The 19,247-nt window shown below is 34.7% G+C and overlaps 3 protein-coding genes across 3 annotated transcripts in view; all 3 read right to left on the bottom strand.

Annotated features, from left to right (window-relative positions):
- LOC21396581 (V-type proton ATPase subunit G) overlaps positions 1–362 on the bottom strand; it is a 4,319-nt gene extending 3,957 nt beyond the window's left edge. The window contains exon 1 of the mRNA XM_010101315.2: positions 285–362. The gene's annotated coding sequence lies outside the window, so the exon portion shown is untranslated. The remainder of the gene's footprint in view (positions 1–284) is intronic.
- A 1,835-nt stretch (positions 363–2,197) lies between these two features.
- LOC21396580 (protein PFC0760c) lies at positions 2,198–2,975 on the bottom strand. Its single transcript, XM_024167689.1, has 2 exons — positions 2,735–2,975; positions 2,198–2,637 (listed from the first exon to the last, which is right to left on the bottom strand). Exons 1-2 carry the CDS (start codon positions 2,973–2,975, stop codon positions 2,198–2,200), a joined length of 681 nt encoding a protein of 226 aa, XP_024023457.1.
- A 12,199-nt stretch (positions 2,976–15,174) lies between these two features.
- LOC21396578 (WPP domain-associated protein) lies at positions 15,175–19,202 on the bottom strand. The gene is made up of 4 exons (XM_010101312.2): positions 16,336–19,202; positions 15,879–16,005; positions 15,422–15,523; positions 15,175–15,240 (listed from the first exon to the last, which is right to left on the bottom strand). Exons 1-4 carry the CDS (start codon positions 18,837–18,839, stop codon positions 15,175–15,177), a joined length of 2,799 nt encoding a protein of 932 aa, XP_010099614.1. The 5' UTR covers positions 18,840–19,202.
- Between the last annotated feature and the right edge of the window lie 45 nt (positions 19,203–19,247).

Genomic DNA, 19,247 nt, shown 5'->3' with positions numbered 1-19,247 from the left:
GGGGGGGGAGCTATAACAAAAAGCACGATCTTTACGCAGAAACCATCGAATTTAGGTCTAAAAAGCAAAACCCATTAAGATTTTTCACACGTGGAACTGGAATTTATCAGTAGCAATCCATAAGCATGGAATTCAAGTCAGATCATTGGATCAAGCAGCGTTTAAGAAAAGTCCTCAATTTTAGCACATGGAATTAGGGTTTAAGGAACGATAATTGGTAGTTGCAGAGAAAATGAGATCAAGTACCAGGTAGAGAGAAAGGAACGAGAGAGAGAGAGACGTACCTGAGAAATCGGTGTCGACTGTCTGTCTGGTCAAGACTCAAGAATCCACTACAGACTCAATTGCTACGTGTTTGATCTATTTGAACGGGCAGGTGAGAAAATAAGTCCGTTCTGATTCGAGTTTAAAATTTAAGTTTTATTACAGTAAAAATTCTTAAAAATAGTCACATTTAATTTTTTTACTATAATAAAAAGCTCTCACACAACATCACATCTCAACTCAAATTAACGAACCGAACGGGCCCTTTATTAAAGGAAAAAAAACAAATAAAGCGTAAAATCTTTTTGCTGATTCGAGTTTTGCTACAGTAAAAAGCTCTCAGAAACAATCATATCTAATTTTTTTACTACAATAAAAAGTTCTCACACAACATCACATCTCAATTTAAATTAAAAATTCAAATTAACAAACTGAATAGGCCCTAAATTAAAGGAAAAAAAACAAATAAAGTGTAAAATCTTTCACAGAAATTATTAGAAGATTAGAAATATTGGATTTTTTTAAAAAAAACATAGAAATAACTCAAATAAATTTTATTTTAGGAGACATTCTCTAGGCCACCATACGATTTAATTAAAATTATAATAAATTAAAAAAATATATAAAATAAATAATTTATAATACAGTTAAAAAATAGAGCATTAATTAAAGTTTATTTTTTCTAATCTTATAAAAAAAACTCCCCTATTTTATTGAGACCGTCTCCAACCCACGCCAAAATGATATCCATAGTGTGGGTTGATGGCTCCAACCGAGCGGCAGCTTTCACTGCATTTTGGTGTGCAGGTGGCTGGGATGGATAGTGGAAACTCAAATTGAGTTTCTATTGTTCATCCCCACACCAAATGGTGTATCATTTTATTTTTTTTTCTTTTGCTTTTTTTTTTTAATTTGCAAAAGGAGAAGTAAAAAAGAATATTTATTTTCTATTATTCCCCAATTTCTTATTTTTCAACCAACTTTTTTGTTGCTACCCAAAAATGAAGGGCTTGTTCTTTTGAACCAAAACACAAAAAAGTTTGAATTGAATTATTTTTTTTTTTTTTTTTTTTTTTTTTTTTTTTTTTTTTTAATTTGAGTTTGAATTTGAGTTTTAACTCGAGTTTTAACTTGAGTTTAGGCTAAAATAAGTTCAAATTCCCCATTCAACTCAAGTTTCTATACTCAAACTCAAGTTAATGAATAATAATATTTTTTTTATTCTTAAAAACGCCATAATTTTTTCGTTTAAATTCCGATTGAGATGATTTTTTTATGCGTTCACAACGAAAGACGAATAAAACCCCATCCATATACTCTATTAAAATTTTTTATCACCATTGAGTTTTTATTAAAATACTATCTAAATACAAATTCAAGTTTTGACTCACCCAAACACAAACTCAAATGGATTCTCAATTCAAATCATAACTCAAATGTGCGCATCCAAATACAAACTCAAATTACAACTTTGACTCAAGTTATAACTCAAATTCAACTCAAAATCAACACTCAAATCAATATAACTCAAAAATATAACCGAACAAACCCAAAAAAACGTTTTTTTGCATCTCACATTGTTAATTTTGTTGTATGGTTAATTTAATACTGAGAAAAATTAATAGGTAAATAATACAAACTGCAATTACATAATGAAAAACGTCAAACATTTATACCAACATTAAAATTAAAATTACATAATACTAAAAGAATATAACATGGGTTATTATTTAATTGATAGTATATACCCAAAATGGTCTAATATTGTGCAAACTATTCACAAGCCACGCAGTCGGAAGAAAAAGTATTTTGCCACGAAACAAGAAAGGTGTATAAAAGACGTAGAACGTGCGTTCGGAGTTCTCCAATCACGTTTTGCAATTGTGGCAGGACCAACACATTTTTGGTCGAAAAATTAACAAGGGATCTTCACTTAAAGAGGGGATTTATGCAGCTGAGTTGCAGTACTTCTTAGAGACGAATCCGAGAGATAGCCATCATCATCCACTCCATCATAATCATCATCATCATCAGAGAGAATTATATAATCATCTTGAAAATCTTCATCAACATCCATGGTGTCAGATCTATCATCGTCGTCGTCGCCGTCGTCGAAATCAGCCTCGTCCACCTGATCATCGGCTTCCGTTACTGTAAACCCGAAGGTTTCAAATCGACTCGGCGGCATTACGCGCATTCTCGGCTTGCATTTCATGAGAGGAACAATGGCATCATTGCTTGCAGTACTTTCTTCTTTCTCAGAAGTATCATCATCTAGAATAATAGTAGGATTATCACAATCATTCTCATCATCAGGGACAATCTCTTCCATAGCTATTTCTTCCTCATCAACATCAGTAAGCTGATCGTCAACTTGAATATAATTCGGTTCGGAAGTTTCTAGAGACAAATATTCCTTTGAATCATCATTAGCAATATCTATCTCGGAGATATTGTCACTATCATCTACAAGCTTGATCATCAAAATCATCATCATCATCATTCCCCATATGATCATCACCAGCATTCTGATTATCAGCAACATCATCATCCAAGTGTGCTTCGAAATCAGAGTCATATTCGACAAGATCATCATCAGAAAACTTGAAAGGTTGAAATTGGGAGGGCAATATCACGCGCATTCTTGGCTTGCGTGAGATGAAGGGAAGGCAGGTTCCAGCACTAGTACTCTTGGGAGAGGATGAAACCATATTGCCTGTATTAATTATATAAGCCAAATTTAGTAATTAATTACAACAAAAATCTAATCAATCAATATGTTCTAAACAAATATTCTTTGCCTTTTCTCTCTGTATTTTGATAAGAAATTAAGATTAATTTAGCAATAGTATTACAAATAGGTTCACTTTTAATCGATAATCAAGCTTACGACTCAGTGAAAAAAAAAAAAAAAAAAAAAAACGATAAACTTAGTTACCTTGTGGAGGAAGAAAGCAAGACCAAAGAAAAAACGAAGAAGGCCAACACTAAAGCGATCACTAACTCACAAGAAGAGTCAAGAAAGGAAACAAACGCACTGGCGTTGGTTGTTTTAAGTGCCACATTATTAGTGTTTATTAATGAACAATCACAATCTGAATCGGAAAAGAAGTCGAATTGTAATTGAATACTTTCCAGATTTGCTTCCAGAAATAAAAAATAAAAAACTTTCATCCAGAAAGAAAATTAAAACGAAAAAAAAGGAAGTCACTCTCCTAATAGGATACTAAACAAAAACTAATGTGCACTATCAAAAAAAAAAAAAACCTAATTACGTATATGCTTTGTATTTTACATTTTTCCACCAAAAATGTTAATATTTTCTTTATTATTTTTGCTAAATATCTTCTTTCTTATTACTTAACTTATCCTGATGTACTTAAAAAAGTCAAAAAAAAATCTTTCTAAATTTGTTTAAATAATTTTTAATTTTTAACCAAAAAAGAGAGAAAGGATAAACAAAGAAACAACTTTGTTTTATCAGGATTAAAAAATATAAAAAAATCCTCCAAAAAAAAAAAACAAAATAAGAGTGCAATCATTTTGTGACGAATTACAAAATTTAGCTTCATTTGTTCCAATGGTTTTGCTAAGTTCAAACAAAGAGTACAGTCTAAACACGTATTTAATAAATATGTAGTACGAATTATATTTTCCGTTCAAATTGAGTTTAAACTCTACAACTTATAGTTTAACCCTCATTCAAGTTCAACTTTTCAGACCACTTTTAACAATATAAAGATGTTCTTTCTTTATGCTTTTCACACCTACTAAGCACAAGAGTATGAGTTTTTTTTTTTTTAATAAAAAAAAGTTGAAATGATATGCCTTTTATATTATCATTAGAATGTGGAACTCGTAGGAACTAGTACTGGAACATTGGACGGGCCGCCTGCGACTGTCTGAAAATACTGAGTTTTTGCCCGAGCCTGAACCCGACCCGCCCGAGCCCGAAAATTACCTTGAACGGGCCGCGGGCTTGGATTAGGCCAGGCAGCCCGAGCCCGCCCGAGTAGACCGAATTTTTGAATTTTTTTCTTAATATTAAGTTATTTTGTGTTAAAATTTTGATATATATATATATATATATTACAATTTAAAATTTGAAATGAACACACGAACTATATAAAAAATTTATTTTTTTATTAATTTTTAAATTTGTAATTCATGATTGCCTCGTTAAAAACCTTACCAAGAAAAACCTAATTGGGATAAAAACTTGGCAAGGAAAAAAAGAGTGTAATCATTTTGTGACGAATTACAAATTTTACAAACTTACAAAGTTATACAATTACAAATACAATGTCAAAAGTAAATACATATTTACAAATTACAAATTTACAATTTAATTTGAAGCTGAAGGATCGTCTTCAAAATTAAATGTTAATCGATTAAATTCATCGATCCATTCTTGGCTTGCCGGCGAAATTGTATCCTGTAGACGTTGATTGGCCCGATCCCAATCCTTAATGCAGACTAAGACTTCAACAATGTCCTTTTGCAATGCATTCCGGCGTTCCTCAAGTATTCTTCTTGTCGTACTGAAGGCTTGTTCGGATGAAATAGTGGACACTGGGATTGAAAATATATCCATTGCCAATCGAGTTAGGATTGGCCAAGTTAAAGCCCATGCCCTCTACCATTAAACTAAGTCAAATGATTCTCTAGTACTGTCGAACACTAAACCTTCACTGAGGTACGCCATAAGCTCGTTGAAGCTGTCGCTACCACTGCCACTTGTTGATGAAGATCCACTTCCACTCCTAGCTTCTGTTTGAGTTGTCTTTTTCTTCTTCTTTAGCCAGAAAACATTCAAGAATGAATGCAGGTTTTCATCTTGTTGTTGCGGTTCTTGTACTCTAGAGTTTGTGCTTCTAAACCTAATCTCATATATTTTCGCCTTTATTATTGAAAATTGATCCGTACAAGTGATGCTTAAAAATTCACCTAAGTTTTCTAAACCACTTTCTAATCCGTCTAATTTTAATCTAGGATCAAAAATTGTACCTAAACCATATAACAAAGGCAACTTAGACCAATATTTTTTAAATTTCTTTTCCATAGAATGAATAGGGACTCCTAAGATTGGTTTTTCCCTATATTCGCTAAATAAAATACTAATTCTTAAAAGTTCTCCTAAAGCTAAAGGTGATGTTGGGTAGTATGTTCAACTAAGTTTTAGAGTAACTTCATGAAACCTACCTAAAAATTGATACAAAACTTCGGCAATTTACCAATCAAATGCGTCTATATGGCCTACTCCTAATTTTGCACACATATAGTTTGTTATAGCATCCTTATAGGGGATACATTGTTGAAGCATAACATAAGTTGAGTTCCATCTTATAGGCATATCTAACGCTAATGTTCTAGGAGGTATATTTAATGCTTGTAAGAGCCTAAACCAATCTTCTTGTCTTTGGTTACTACCTTGAATCCATGCAAGACTATCTCTAATTCTTTTAATGTGATTACTCATTTTTTTTAAAACCGGATTTAACTATTAAATTGATTACGTGACATGCACAACGTTGGTGGAAAATAATACCGTCACCGAATAGACTTAAATCATTTTCAAAGAATTCAATTGCTTGTGTATTGGCACTAGCATTATCTAATGTTATAGCCATTACTTTATCTCTTAATCTAAATTCATCAATTACATTTAAAATTGTGTTATATATTAAATCCGTGCTATGTGATCCTAGAACACATTTAAAACCTAATATTCTCTTATCTAAATCAAATCCTTTAAAGTAATGTCCGGTTATAGCTAAATAATCTTTATTGGCAACGGCAGACCAAATATCTCCCGTTAACGTAATACACTCGCTAGTCGAGTGTAAAAGGTTTATTAATGCTTCTTTTTCTTTTTTAAATAATTTTAATAAATCTTTCTTAAGAGTAATTTTTGAAGTGAACTATGCATTAGGATTATGTACAACCTTAATATATCGTTGCCAATTAGGATGCTCTACAAAACTAAGTGGTTGATCTAAAGCAGCTATCATTCACGCAACTTTCATACGATCTTCTTGTGGATCGTATTTCCAAGTGGTTAGACCACCGATTGCGCGATCAAAAGATAATTGTGTTTGGCAGAGTTCGGGTCCGCCGGATTGGCTAAGCTTTTGAAGACACTTTTCGGAGTGTCGTATCAAGTGTGTGGTGCTATGAATAGTGTCACCTTGTAATTTAGATAAACAATATTTACACTGAGCTATATGTTTAGTGTTACCTTCATTGTATATCTCGTCAATTATGTCGAAGTGATCCCAAACTCTCGAGGTACGCTTGCATTTCCTCCTGGAGGTTGCAACACTTGTCGACGCAGACGCAGTCACACTTGCACTCGCCGCTTCTCCACGCCCACCACTATTGCGACCACGACCTCCAGTACGTCTACCAAGGCTCGGATTAGTAGATTCATGCGTAACAAACTCATTAGTGGGAAATTGCCCTCCTTCTACATTGTGTTGGGCATCAACGAGAATACCACTATAACTAAAAGGATCCACTATAAAAATATAAGAGTGATTTGAGAGAGAGAGAGAGAGAGCTTTAGGATAATGTGATAGTTTTTAGAAAAATTGTGAGAGAGATTGAGAGAAATTGAGAGAGATTGAGAGAAATTGAGAGGGATTGAGAGAGTTTGAGTGAGAAAAATGTGTGCGGGATGAGGGGTATTTATAGGGAAATTTTGGGGTTAAAAAATTGATATTTTTTCACAAAAATTGGGATGCAACGGCTACTTTTGATTCGGCGGGTCGGGTTCGGGCGGAAATTCAAAAAACTAGATGTTGGACGGGTAATTCGGGCAATCGGGCCATTCGGGCATTCGGGTTTTCGGGCGGGTTCGGGCCGAAAATCGGGCCGAAATTCAAAACACTAGCCGTTAGACGGGTAAATCGGGCATTCGGGCATTTCGGGTTTTCGATCTTCAATTCGGGTCGGGCTCCAACGGTCAAAATTTGACCTTTTTCGGGCATTCTTCAGGTCGGGCAATTTGGGCTTGGTTTGAAAAATTCAAAAAAAATTCCAGCAGACGGCGGTAAACGGCGACTACACGGCGGCGAGCTCCGGAGTTAATTCTAAATTCGGGCTGCCCGAGCCTGAGCCTAAAAATAAAGCTTGGACGGGTCGGCAATTGGGCTAGCCCGGCCGAGCCCAAAAAATTTAGGCTTCAGGCCGGCCCGCCGGCCCGAAGTTCCAACACTAGTAGGAACACCATGTCTTTTTTTTTTCCTTGCAAAGTAGGAATATCGTGTCTCTTTTACAATAAATTAGTTTTGTAACATTTTCCGCACACCGTGTATGTAGGATTAGACAGAAAAAATTAAGTAGACTCATATTTAAAAAATTATTTTAACATGAGTAAGAGAGTAGGCCTCGTTCGCTTTGCGGATTCGAATTTTCAATTTGAGCTGAGATGTGATATTTTCTGAGAGCTTTTATATGTAGTAAAAAAAGTTAGATGTGATATTTTCTGAGAGCTTTTAACTGTAGAAATTTAAAACTGAAAACTCGAACTGTTAAAATGAACGAGGTCTAAAAAACCACATCAAATAAGAATTACATGGTAGAGGTGCTTTTACTAAAAAAAATAACAAGTAAGAACGCATTTGAAAGAAATTATGTTAGCAAAACAACAACAACAAAAGTATTTCAAAAAAACATGTTATAGTGACTCAACTGTAAAGTAGTAAATCCAATAAGAATTACACGGTAGAGGTACTTTTAATAAAAAGAAACAAAATAAGTAAGGACGGATTTAAAAGAAATTATGTTAATAGGAGCAAAGTATAAAGTGAACAAATTGATCATAATCTTTAAATAATAAAGTCATAATTTAAGTGACGATTAATAAATATCTTGTTGTTTGTCACACCTGCACGTTGGCATTGATGCCTTCGCGTGTGAAAGATTTTCCTACTTCTGACTTTTTTGAGTCAAAATTCACTTTACTCATCAGTAATCACATCAATTACACCCCTCCGATTGTGCACTATCGCTAGCGTAAAATAAAGTAGCGGTATTTGTAGAAATTTCTTTTTCTTTTCTTTGGTTCTTTATAATTTTTTTTTAAAAAATTTTTCTTTCTTTTTCTTTTTGACAAGTTTTTTTTTTTTTTTTTTCGCTTTTTGGGATTGGTCTGACAAATAGAAAGAGACGGTTTATTTGCAAAGAGGAAAAGAGTAGAAAGGATAGATAAATTTAGAAGGGTGAAAATAACAAGGATAAAAGAGACAGAAAAATATGCATAAATATTTATTTGTCAAATTATTATATATGTGGTAACTAATACATTTATGTTTTATCCAAATGTGAGTTTTCACCTTATAGTTAAAAAAAAAAACAAAATATATTATAGTTTAACTATTAGCGTTAGATTTCGTCATTTAATCTTTATCGTTCACTAGTCAATTCGAGTCAGGTAAGAAGAAAAACTACTAAATACGATAACTTTATAAGGAGACCCATATATTGAAGTCATCAAGAAAAGACTTAGATCTAAGATCAGCTCAAAATAACTGCAACACTTGGGAGTTGGAGGCAATTATGACTGCACAGTGGAGCAGAGTAAGCTGCTCCACAGAGTATTTCAAAAATCTTTCAAGGAATTTTCCATCCTGGGATTTTGTGAACTTACCAAATCACAAACAAATGCAGGTTATATCAACAAATTTTCCAAGTCTACAAAAAAAGGTTGACAAAATACAAGATCGAGAAAATATACTCTATTCTGAATAAAGAAACTATAAAAGGTTACAGCTATAAAAGTAGGCCTTCCCTTAGCACCAAGAACGTCCAGGAGGCATCCTACAAGCCCTAGCATTTGGTCTTTCAGCAAATATAATTCTCTCTACCACTCACTATCTTTCTACATAGTAAAAAAGCAAACACTATCATGGATATTGCTCTCACGTTAAGGGCGAATGCTATAAATCCAGTCTCTCTTTATTTTTTGCTTTCTGTTTGCTTGCTCTTGCCTAAGACCGATCTTAGGCAACAAATCAACATTAAAAAAACAAAAGGGAGCAGATTGGGGGTTGACAATTAAAAGGGTTGTTTACTATACATTTTAAGCTTATAGAAAAGTTTGTCATGCATATTTTATGTTCTCAACATTGTACCTTCAAATTTTAATTTTTATATAAATTCTATGCATTTTCTTACCCACTACAAGTTTTGACCACTTAAATTATGACTTTATTATTTAAAGATTATGATCAATTTGTTCACTTTATACTTTACGACTACTAAAGTCACATTTAAGTGATAAAATTGAAAGTACCTCTAAATACAGTATTTATTAATAAATATCTTATTTACTAGATTCAAACTTATTCATTAATGTATTTACTTGTAAATACAGTATTTATTAAATTTTAAGAAATTGAATTCAGTAAAATATTTTCTACTAAATACAGTATTTACAAAATTTAAACTTAAATACAATAAAGTATTTACTGATAAATACAATATTTACCAGATTCATAATCCAAGATCAAAAAATAAAATCACAAACTCAAACTCTAGTAGAGACCCTCCCGGTAACCAAATCACGTAAAAGAACAAAAATCATGAAATAACAAAGTCAGATCCAAAACTCACAAAACTTAGACAAAAATCACGAAATAATGCATAGCAAAATATAAAAAAAAAATCCACCAAAAACCACATAACTCATAAATTATAAAAATCACCAAAGTAGGAAAACAAATCAGATCCAACATCGCTGCCGCTGTCATCATCGATCGGCTTCAACGACATCTGCAGCAATCGTTGCAAAATCGGTGATATATGGAGACGTTTGGTTCATGGATTAGAATCATGAGATTAGAACCATTTTTTGATTTACGTGTATTTTTTGTGAGAGAAAATACTGTAGCGAACCATGAACTATGATTCGAATCAGGGTACGAATCCCCTTACCAAACACACCCTAGTTTAGATCGACGACCTCCAGGATTTGGTTTGCGAAACCGGTGAGATTTGGCCCGATCTACTCGCGATGACGGGATCTGGATGAAGATCATCCGGTCGGATGGTGACCGAAAATATCCGTATTGCTCGCGAGGTCAAAGGGACTGAGATTGGAGTCGAGTTCTTCAGTTCTCCGTTGTAAATCTACCGTCACGTCTCGTTGTCACGAGATTTCACCACCACAGGAACCACGTACAGATGCGTCGTCAGTGGCCAATTTCTCTTGTTGTTGACCTTCACCATTTTCTTGTCATCCTTTCTTCGCAACCATCACGATTTTTCGGCCACGACTTCCGAAAGCGCAATGATAGAGAGAGCACAACGAGAGGAGAGACAGAGAACGCGAGGGAGAGGAGAGAGAAATAGAGAGAGAGAGAGAGAGAGAGAGAGAGAGAGAGAGAGAGGAGAGAGAAATAGAGAGAGGAGAGAGAAAGAAAGAAAATGGTGAGAGGTGACTGTAAAAATGTGTGGGGAAGAAAAGAATAAAACCATAGAGAAAAGAGTAAATGTAGAAAAGAACAACTTATTTCTAAATAGAGTATAGAGATGCTATAATTTACTATTTTTTAGAACATATGTTATTTTCTTAAACATAAGTGTGAAATATGCTATTTGATATATTTTCCCTTAATCATATTTGTGTGCAACTGCTCAATTAAAAAAAAATACCAAAAGAAACTGTAAAATCCTAACAATATTATTCTATCTAGGTTATTTATTTATTTTACTTTTGTGTTTTAAGTTTATTCAAAAATATAACTTAGATTTTTTATTTCATCAACTGTCTATACCATTTAATTTTGACCTTCAAATCTTTGGCATCCACCAATTTCATCCTCTGATTTCCCTCTCTTCACTATTAAGTATTACCTATCACTTTTCCTCTGTGTACCGCTCTCTCTTTCTAGAATCTTTATCTCATATATAGTAATTAGGACTTACTTCTTCTTTTTAATTCCTTAATCCTTGCCAGCCAGTATATGCGTTGCTTGCGTGTCTTGTTGTGGCGAAGCTTCGGTTTTTGAGACAACACGATTGACGTTGTTCTGCTCGACACCATCATCGTCGCCTTCACGGCACCGCATCTGAGGAAGATTGAGCGATGGTGATGAGGGGTTGAGTTTTGGGTTGTTGGTTGTTTTTTTCTTTTTCTATTATTTTTAAGGACATTGCGGGCATTTTCATGTCAAAATCAAGCGTTGACCGATAGAGGTTTGAAGTTATGTATTAATTGTAATATGATGGTACACATTTGAAACGGAGGTATACCTAATTTTGAATTAACTTAAAGGTATATAACTCTTCTATAACTCTCTATTGAGGAACAAGGAAATAACATACTATATCAAAAATATAAAAAGGAGAGAGACAAAAACAACCGAGATAAATATATGTTTTCTCAAAAAGGGGAAAAAAAAAAGTAGATATATGTAGATGATAAATCCATGAATGAATATGGTCTCAAAGTCACGCTCCAAAACTTGTAACAAATATGACATAATAAGCATTAGTATTAGCTAGTACTGTGCCTAATCAAAGAGCTGGTATCCTGGCTGCATTTCCATACCGGCTTCTCCTGACATTAGACCCGCGTTTCTTGTAAATGATGCCACCCAACACCAGCAGCCCCGCCCCCGCCAGCACTCCGATCACTATCCCCGCCTTTTGTCCTCCGCTCAGCCCTCCCCCTCCTCCTCCGGACGTGTTTCCTGGGGGTGGAGGAGCGGTTGGTGGGACGCCTACTGGTGGAGGAGGAGTGGATGATGGTGTAGGCTTAGGAGCCCCGGGTGACGGCGCCGGAGGAGAAACTTTTGGTGGGGTAAGTGGAGCTGGCGAAGGCTGCGGAGCACCCGGGGTTGGTGTAGGTGTTGGTGAGGGTGTAGGTGTTGGTGAGGGTGTAGGTGTTGGTGTTGGTGAGGGTGAGGGTGAGGGTGAGGGTTGAGCTGAAACATTTGTTATAATTGCAAAGTCTGGATTAATGAAAAACAATATTAGAAAAAGAGCGTAGAAGCTCACGAGTTGTGGTAGCCTTGCCATGAGAGCAACAGGGTTTGGAATGTGTTCAAGAGCTTCAAATTAATGGAAATAAAAGTCTCAGCCTCATATATGAGGCAAGACTTTAAAAAAAATAAAAATAAAGGACAAAACTTATATGTACCATCAATATTACCGCATGGTTTGATTAATCACAGTACAGTTAATTCTATGTAAATATAATGTGGGACTTGATAGGTGACAAATTCATAAGTAATAAATAATAATGACCATTTCGATCCAACTAAACTATGTGTAGTATAAGGAGGAACTAATCGTAGAAGAAAGGAAAAGGGCAATAATTGGACGGAGAAATCTATACCTATATTAGATTCTACGTGTAAAAATAATATTAATTTGTTGGGATTGACCGAGTAATTAACAACTGGTTTTCTGTCTTTTATTTAGTTTTGCCTTTGGATCAATGTAAAACATAGTATAGAACGCTATATGGTTATATTAAACGGCTGATTATCCAATTGTACCAAGGAATTGTTGCCTTTCTTTTTCTTTCCTATTGCAGCTTTTCTTGGTTCCCAATGGAAAAACAAAGCAGCCGGCCTAGCAGTAGCATCTCTGATATTCTTTATCAAACTTGGAAGCCAATTAAGAGGATCGGCCAATTTGTACCAACAATGAAAATATTTATATCTATTGAAACACGGAAACTTAACTTTACAGAAATATCGGAGAAAATATGAAAACTGTAAAAATTTATTTTAGAATATTATATTTTATATGAAATATTTGGAGAAAATTATTACTATATTTTATATGAAATATGGCATATCACATAATGTGCCATGTAAATTTTTTTTTTTTTTTGTTGGTAAGTATTTAAAAGATTGTCATTTAAATTATTGATAAAAAAATTGTTTTTTCTAATGAAAATATAAAAACTCACTACCACATAAGTTCGTATCAAAACAATAGGGATTGCAGCTGGATTTGCTAACACTACCCCTAAATTAATTCAAAGACCAATTTATAGACTGAAAAAAAAACAAAACAAAAAAAGACGAACTGCGTTTGGTTAAACTCATTACAAAAAGAGAGGGACAAAAACAAAACCGGAGATCAGACCCTTCACGTATGTGCCTGTCAAATGTTGAGTACAAGTGTTAAATAGTACATTTTCAACTACGCGGAAAATACGTGTGAATATAAATGTGGATCTTCACAACTAAATATGATCTTCAATTTTTAGGAATTTTTTTACCTTTTCTTTTATGAATGGTCTTTCATATACTAGTCTACACGCTGTAATTGGTCAACTAAATACTCCTACGTGGGATTTTTATGAGTTCACTAATTCTTGTAGGTAGATTGAACTTTTCTGAAGGCAGAATTGAATATATTGAAGGATAATTCTGTGAATGAGATGTAAAGTTGCTTTGCAGTCTAGTTGTGAGAACAATTCTCTAGTTCGCCGAGAACATATGCATGCTATGTTTATAGATCTTAACATTAGTGCATTGTATTATATTTTATTGTATTATAGTGTAGTATTGTATTATGTTGTATAATTTTTATACAACCCATTGTTCGATTTTTGTCATATTAAAATAGGATTAATTTCATTTTTACATTTTACCGTATTCGTTTACCATTCTATTGTATTAAATATTGAACTTTTAAAAAGATACTAATTTTGTAATGTGTTCCGCACGTATTGTCGTGTTAAAAACACCTTAAGAATTTATTATTTACCAAATGATGAGAAATTCATTTATACAACAATTTAAGGATTTATGAATTTATTTTAAAAAAGAGTATGTGTAAAGATAATAATTGATGAAAAAAATTAAATAGGGACACATTTAAAAAAAATTATTTTAACCAACCAAAAATAAAATAATAACATGCAAAAAAAATACTCTTATAAGAGTAAAGTGAGGAATGACATGTTTTTAAAAAAACACACAACAAAATTAAAATCTAAAAAAGATTAAAAAAAAGAAAAAAAAAAGAAAAAGAAGAAAAACAAAAAAGAGTTAAATGAAAGGGCTATGACAGAACTTTTGACTCTTTTATGTATTGTTAAATAATTTTGGTTGGGGTCTAGAACCAGAGTCGGAATCGAGTTTGGAAACTAAGTTGGGATCGGGTCAGGGTCAAAGCCAAGTTTAGGTCAGGGCGGGTTTTTGGGTGGAGTTTCATGATTGAGGCCGGAGCCAGTATCAGGTATTAGAGTCGGGTTTCGGGACCCGGGCCTAGGTTGGATCCGGTACCACCACGCCTTCAGCCGCTAAATCACGCTTTCCTTGAACTTGACCTTTTCGTGGGCTTTGTTCATTGCGCAGGGAACGATCCTTAACGGTCAAATCTATTATGGAGATTCTGGGCCGGGGCAGCTAATTGATTAGCTGCTCCTTTTAGGAATATGGTTGTTCCGAACGTAGAACAAGCGATGTGATTGGATATCAATAATAGTAGGCCTTCTTTTTCAGCCACTTATCCGAGCACAAAATTCGGTTATTTGTGTTGTGAAGATTTTTAGATTTTTTTTTTAATTTTTTTTTTTTTTTATATTTCTATGGGAATGAAATAGTTCATCTATAAAAATTACTAGAATAAAGAAATAAAAGCATGTGACTTTAGTGTAATTACAAATATCTTAGTATACTTTTCAACATCTTAGAGCCCGTTTGGTTGGAGGATTAGTTCTTTTATTCGAATCATGGTTCATGGTTTACTACAATATTTTTTCTCATAAAAAATACACGTAAATTGAAAATAATTCTAATCTCATGGTTCTAATCTATAAACTAAACGGGCTCTTAATCTGACTACGTAGAAAATTATATAACTACCTCTAGAGTATTCCTACATATTTGCCATCAACAAACTGTAAATTTCAAAGCTTTTATGGAATTGTAGATATTTCTGTCAATCTTTTGGTGGTTTTACGACTCCATTCAGTTCCTTCTTGATCACCTGCAGGAGTTCTGAGACCTGTAGGGAAACCAACTGGATTAATTTATTTAAAAAAAAAAAAAAAAACTGTTTTTGAAAAGGAATTGGGAGTGAGAAAGTTTGGTTGTAATGAATTAGAAAAACATGTATAGCATAAAAGATTATATGCGACACTATAAAAACATTAAAACACAAAAAAGGATAATGCAATATCTCTTACCTCAGCATATTGCTGCAAAGCTGGTGAATAATGATGCAGTTTTGTGTATATCTTCTGAAGTAGGCCTAGAAGCACTTCCACTTGATCTCCTAGAAGATCCACCTATAAAAACAACCCCACATTTCTTAAATTTTGTACTTATATATGTACAATATACATATACATAGATTATGACTGTCATCTTTCACCGATGTGGGTGCCTCATTGTAAATATTAGGCTGACCCTAGTGATTAAGTGTACCTACTTAGTTGCTAGGTTTTTTTTATCACTCCTTAATTTTATCTATAACTGTCAAATTACTTTTAGATGGTCAAAATCCAATGGGGTAATCCAAAGTTTCAAAGTCGGGGATGGTTACCATATATATATAGACACAATATATATATATATATATATATGTATTAAACCACATAAAGGAAATTGAGGATAGGAAAATCGTTAAGGTAGCACAAATACCTCAGTTTCAGCCTTCTTAAGATTCTGGTGTCTCCTAATAAAAGCCTTCCTGTAAAGTGATTCCTTTTCTCGTAGGGTGGAAACTATTCCAAGAAGTTCATTTAAGTGTTGTTTAATCTCTTCCATTCTGCAGAGGTGGTCCAACAGTTAGTTGCTTACTTCATAAAATATTTTACAATATGTAAAGAGACAATAGATATTAAAATGTAATTATATTTGAACAGTGGCAACATAGGAATGATATTTTACCATATTGTCGTACCATGGTAAATCTAGAAGTAAAGAAAATAGTGGAACAAAGTTCTGGATCAAATCCAATTACCGTTTAGTATTTGTTTCTATGATGATCAGTTATGTTAACAAACAGTCACAAATGTTCCAAAACGACACAAGACATTTTTATAAGTCACTTGTTACTGAAAAAGAGAGAAAAAAAAATCACGGAGAAGTGAAATACCTTGAGTTATTAATCTCCAACTTTTCTCTTACTCTGCACTGGAAATCCTCCATCAGTTGGAAGAGTCCCAGGATAAGTGGGACTAAAGAATCAGATGGCTCTAAGTGCTTCTCTCCTTTTCTTTTCATTGTAAGAGTCCCTTCATTATGATGAACCTTGTTTGGATTACCAAATTCTAAGCCTAAACTAGATATGATTTCATCTAGCTCTTCCTTACTCGTAGCTAACTGCTGTAGAGCCTTCTCTAGCTTGAAACTAACCGAGCTAGTCGCCTTTTTCTTTCCAAAATCTTCGCATTCTAAGCCTACCAGATCAAGGTCCACGCCGTGTCTCCCAATTTTGAAGCATGCATTCAGCATTGGATGTTCCTCCACTTCTAGACATTTTAGTAAAGAATCTATCTTTTGAATCATACTTTCTTCTGTGCTCAGCTGTTTAGGTTCTTGCAACTTCTTATCACAGAACAAGCATCCCGCGAGTTTCTCTTCATCATTGGCTTCTTCAAAAGAAACAGACGCAACTTTTGCAGCCTCAAAAATGACAAACTGATATATTTCATCCCTGAGGAGATTCTCTGCATTATATGCATCTAAGTCCATCTTCCATTCCTTGATAGTTTCTCCTATGAAAGCCAAACAGACATCCTCCTTTATAGAATTTTCGACAAGTTTGACCTCTTCACATTGATTTAATGCAGAAATGGTGGTATCAACAATACTTTTGATGGTCTCAGCATAGATAATATGACTTATCTCTTCCCTAACAAGAACATCGGTATTGTAAACTTCTATGCTTTTACTCCATTCCTTCAACATTTTGCCGAATATGAGTGTATTTATATCATCCCTCACATCATTAAACTCGGCTGATTTCAAGTCAGAAAAAGAGCAACAGTCCTTCATTGCTTCATTGGACACAATGCAAATTATTTCTTCTCTGATTTGTGATCCAATATTGTTGATTTCAGTCATCTCATTCCACTGATTTGTCACTTCTATGCATTTACCTGCCCATGTTAGTCTCTCTAATTGATAACTATATAACTCAATGTTGAGCTCTTCTGACAGCCCTTCAAGAAGTGTCATGTATTTCTCTTCCATTATCTTGGTTTTCAAATTTAGTTCTTCTACTTCTAGCTCAAGCCTCCGAACCTTATTCGGCGCTTCCTCATTGACTCCACAACAGACCTTATCCATGCTCTCCCAAGCATCTGCCAAAGTATTTATATCCTGGTCTTCTCTATCAGTAGCATCACATTTTAGGAGTTTCTTTCTTGAAAGAGTTTCCTCTCCATTTATCTCCTCATGATCATCAATATGTTCGCTCAACTTATCACTCCATTCCATAAAATTTTCCAATTTCACTAAGACTTCTTGGACTCTTTTCTTGAGGCTAACCGGTTCCTTTTCACTCCTGCAAGATGAATTCATTTTTTCGCGCATAATTTCTCGCCTCAACAAGTTCAGCTCCTCTGCCTCTGCACTCTTTTTCCGGATGAGGGACTCATGACTTTTTATCATCTTAGCAACATAGTGATTCCCATCCTCTTCACTATCCTCTCCTAGAAGCTCCCCATGTTTAAGCTTTTCTTGTAACAAGTCGTCACTTTTCACTTGCATTACCTCATGTTGGCCAAAGAGAGAACTCAGTTCACTTTTCAAGCCGGCAACATCATCCATCAAACCTGGCCACAACGTGCTGAACCCAACCGGGACCCACCTCTCTTGTCTCCAAATTTTCCCTTCAAACATCTCCTGCAAATCCCACATGAGACCTCTAAGCAAGACGGAGAACGTGTCCTTCTCAACACCCCATCTCCATTGCTGCTCTATTGGGGCCACTTCAGACAAGAAAATTGCATTACTCATTTTCCCAAAGGCAACATCCAAAGTCTCCTTCAAAATGTCAATATCAGAGCCCATCTGCTCAACCTTTTCATTGTCAATACCACCTTGATCTCTAAGCCTGTTATAATCGGGCTCAAGCTTCTGTCTGATGTTCCAAACCTGCTGATCAACCGAATTCTTCAGCTCACAGAACTCGCCATCTCTATCCTCGACATCCTTAGTCCTTGTCTTCTCAATTTTGGCGCGCAAAGATACCAACTCTCTTTCTTTAAGCTCCAAGGCCTGCCTCAGCTTCAGCTCACTCTCTAGTCTCTCTGTCAGCTCCCTATCTTTCTCCATGATCACCATCTCTGACTCGTTGAGACGACCCTGCAGGCGGTTCCTGATCTCCACCAACCCCGCGAGAACCTCCTCCTCTTGGCTGCTCTCAAGAATGTAGCAATCCGTCTCTTCTTGGACAAACTTCATGCACCCTTCTAACTGCATTACCGCGAGTTCATAGAACTTGGAAATCTCGTTCAGCCGCTCGATCACGCCTTCCTTGGACTTGACCTTTTCGTGGGCTTTGTTCATCGCACAGTGAACGATCCTCATCATGGTTGAATCTGTTATGGAGATTCTGAGCCTGCCATCCGTCCCTCCAAAGAATTCGTCCATTTGTTCTCTTGATTCAATCAGAAAATGAAGAATTTGAAGACTGATTTGGAGCTTGCTGTGATTTGTGATTGGAATATGCAGAAATGAGGACAGAATTTTGGTCTTTGGAGTGTGGATGAAAATGGAGTAAGATCCTTTATTTTCTTTTGTTGTCCTATAAACGTGGTAAACTATCTAACCAATTCTATTAATAAGATGTCTGATTAAGTGGTGCTTATTCTTTCCCACGTTATCACTCCAAGCATTCGACTCGATCTCTCGAGTTATAGGTTGCCATTTTGGGTTTATATACATTGAGGAGGCAACCAAAAGAATTCTAGCTGCTGCCATTACTTGTAACGAATAAGGATTCCAACAAAACGAAGAATTCGTGCAATTTCCTTTTTTTTTTTTTTTTTTTTTTTTTTT

The sequence above is a fragment of the Morus notabilis genome, unplaced genomic scaffold (assembly GCF_000414095.1).
Source record: "Morus notabilis unplaced genomic scaffold, ASM41409v2 Scaffold1412, whole genome shotgun sequence".
In the NCBI taxonomy this organism is placed as follows: domain Eukaryota; kingdom Viridiplantae; phylum Streptophyta; class Magnoliopsida; order Rosales; family Moraceae; genus Morus; species Morus notabilis.
The sequence above is the reverse complement of the archived record's forward strand: the minus strand, read 5'-3'. Positions and strand labels throughout refer to the sequence as shown.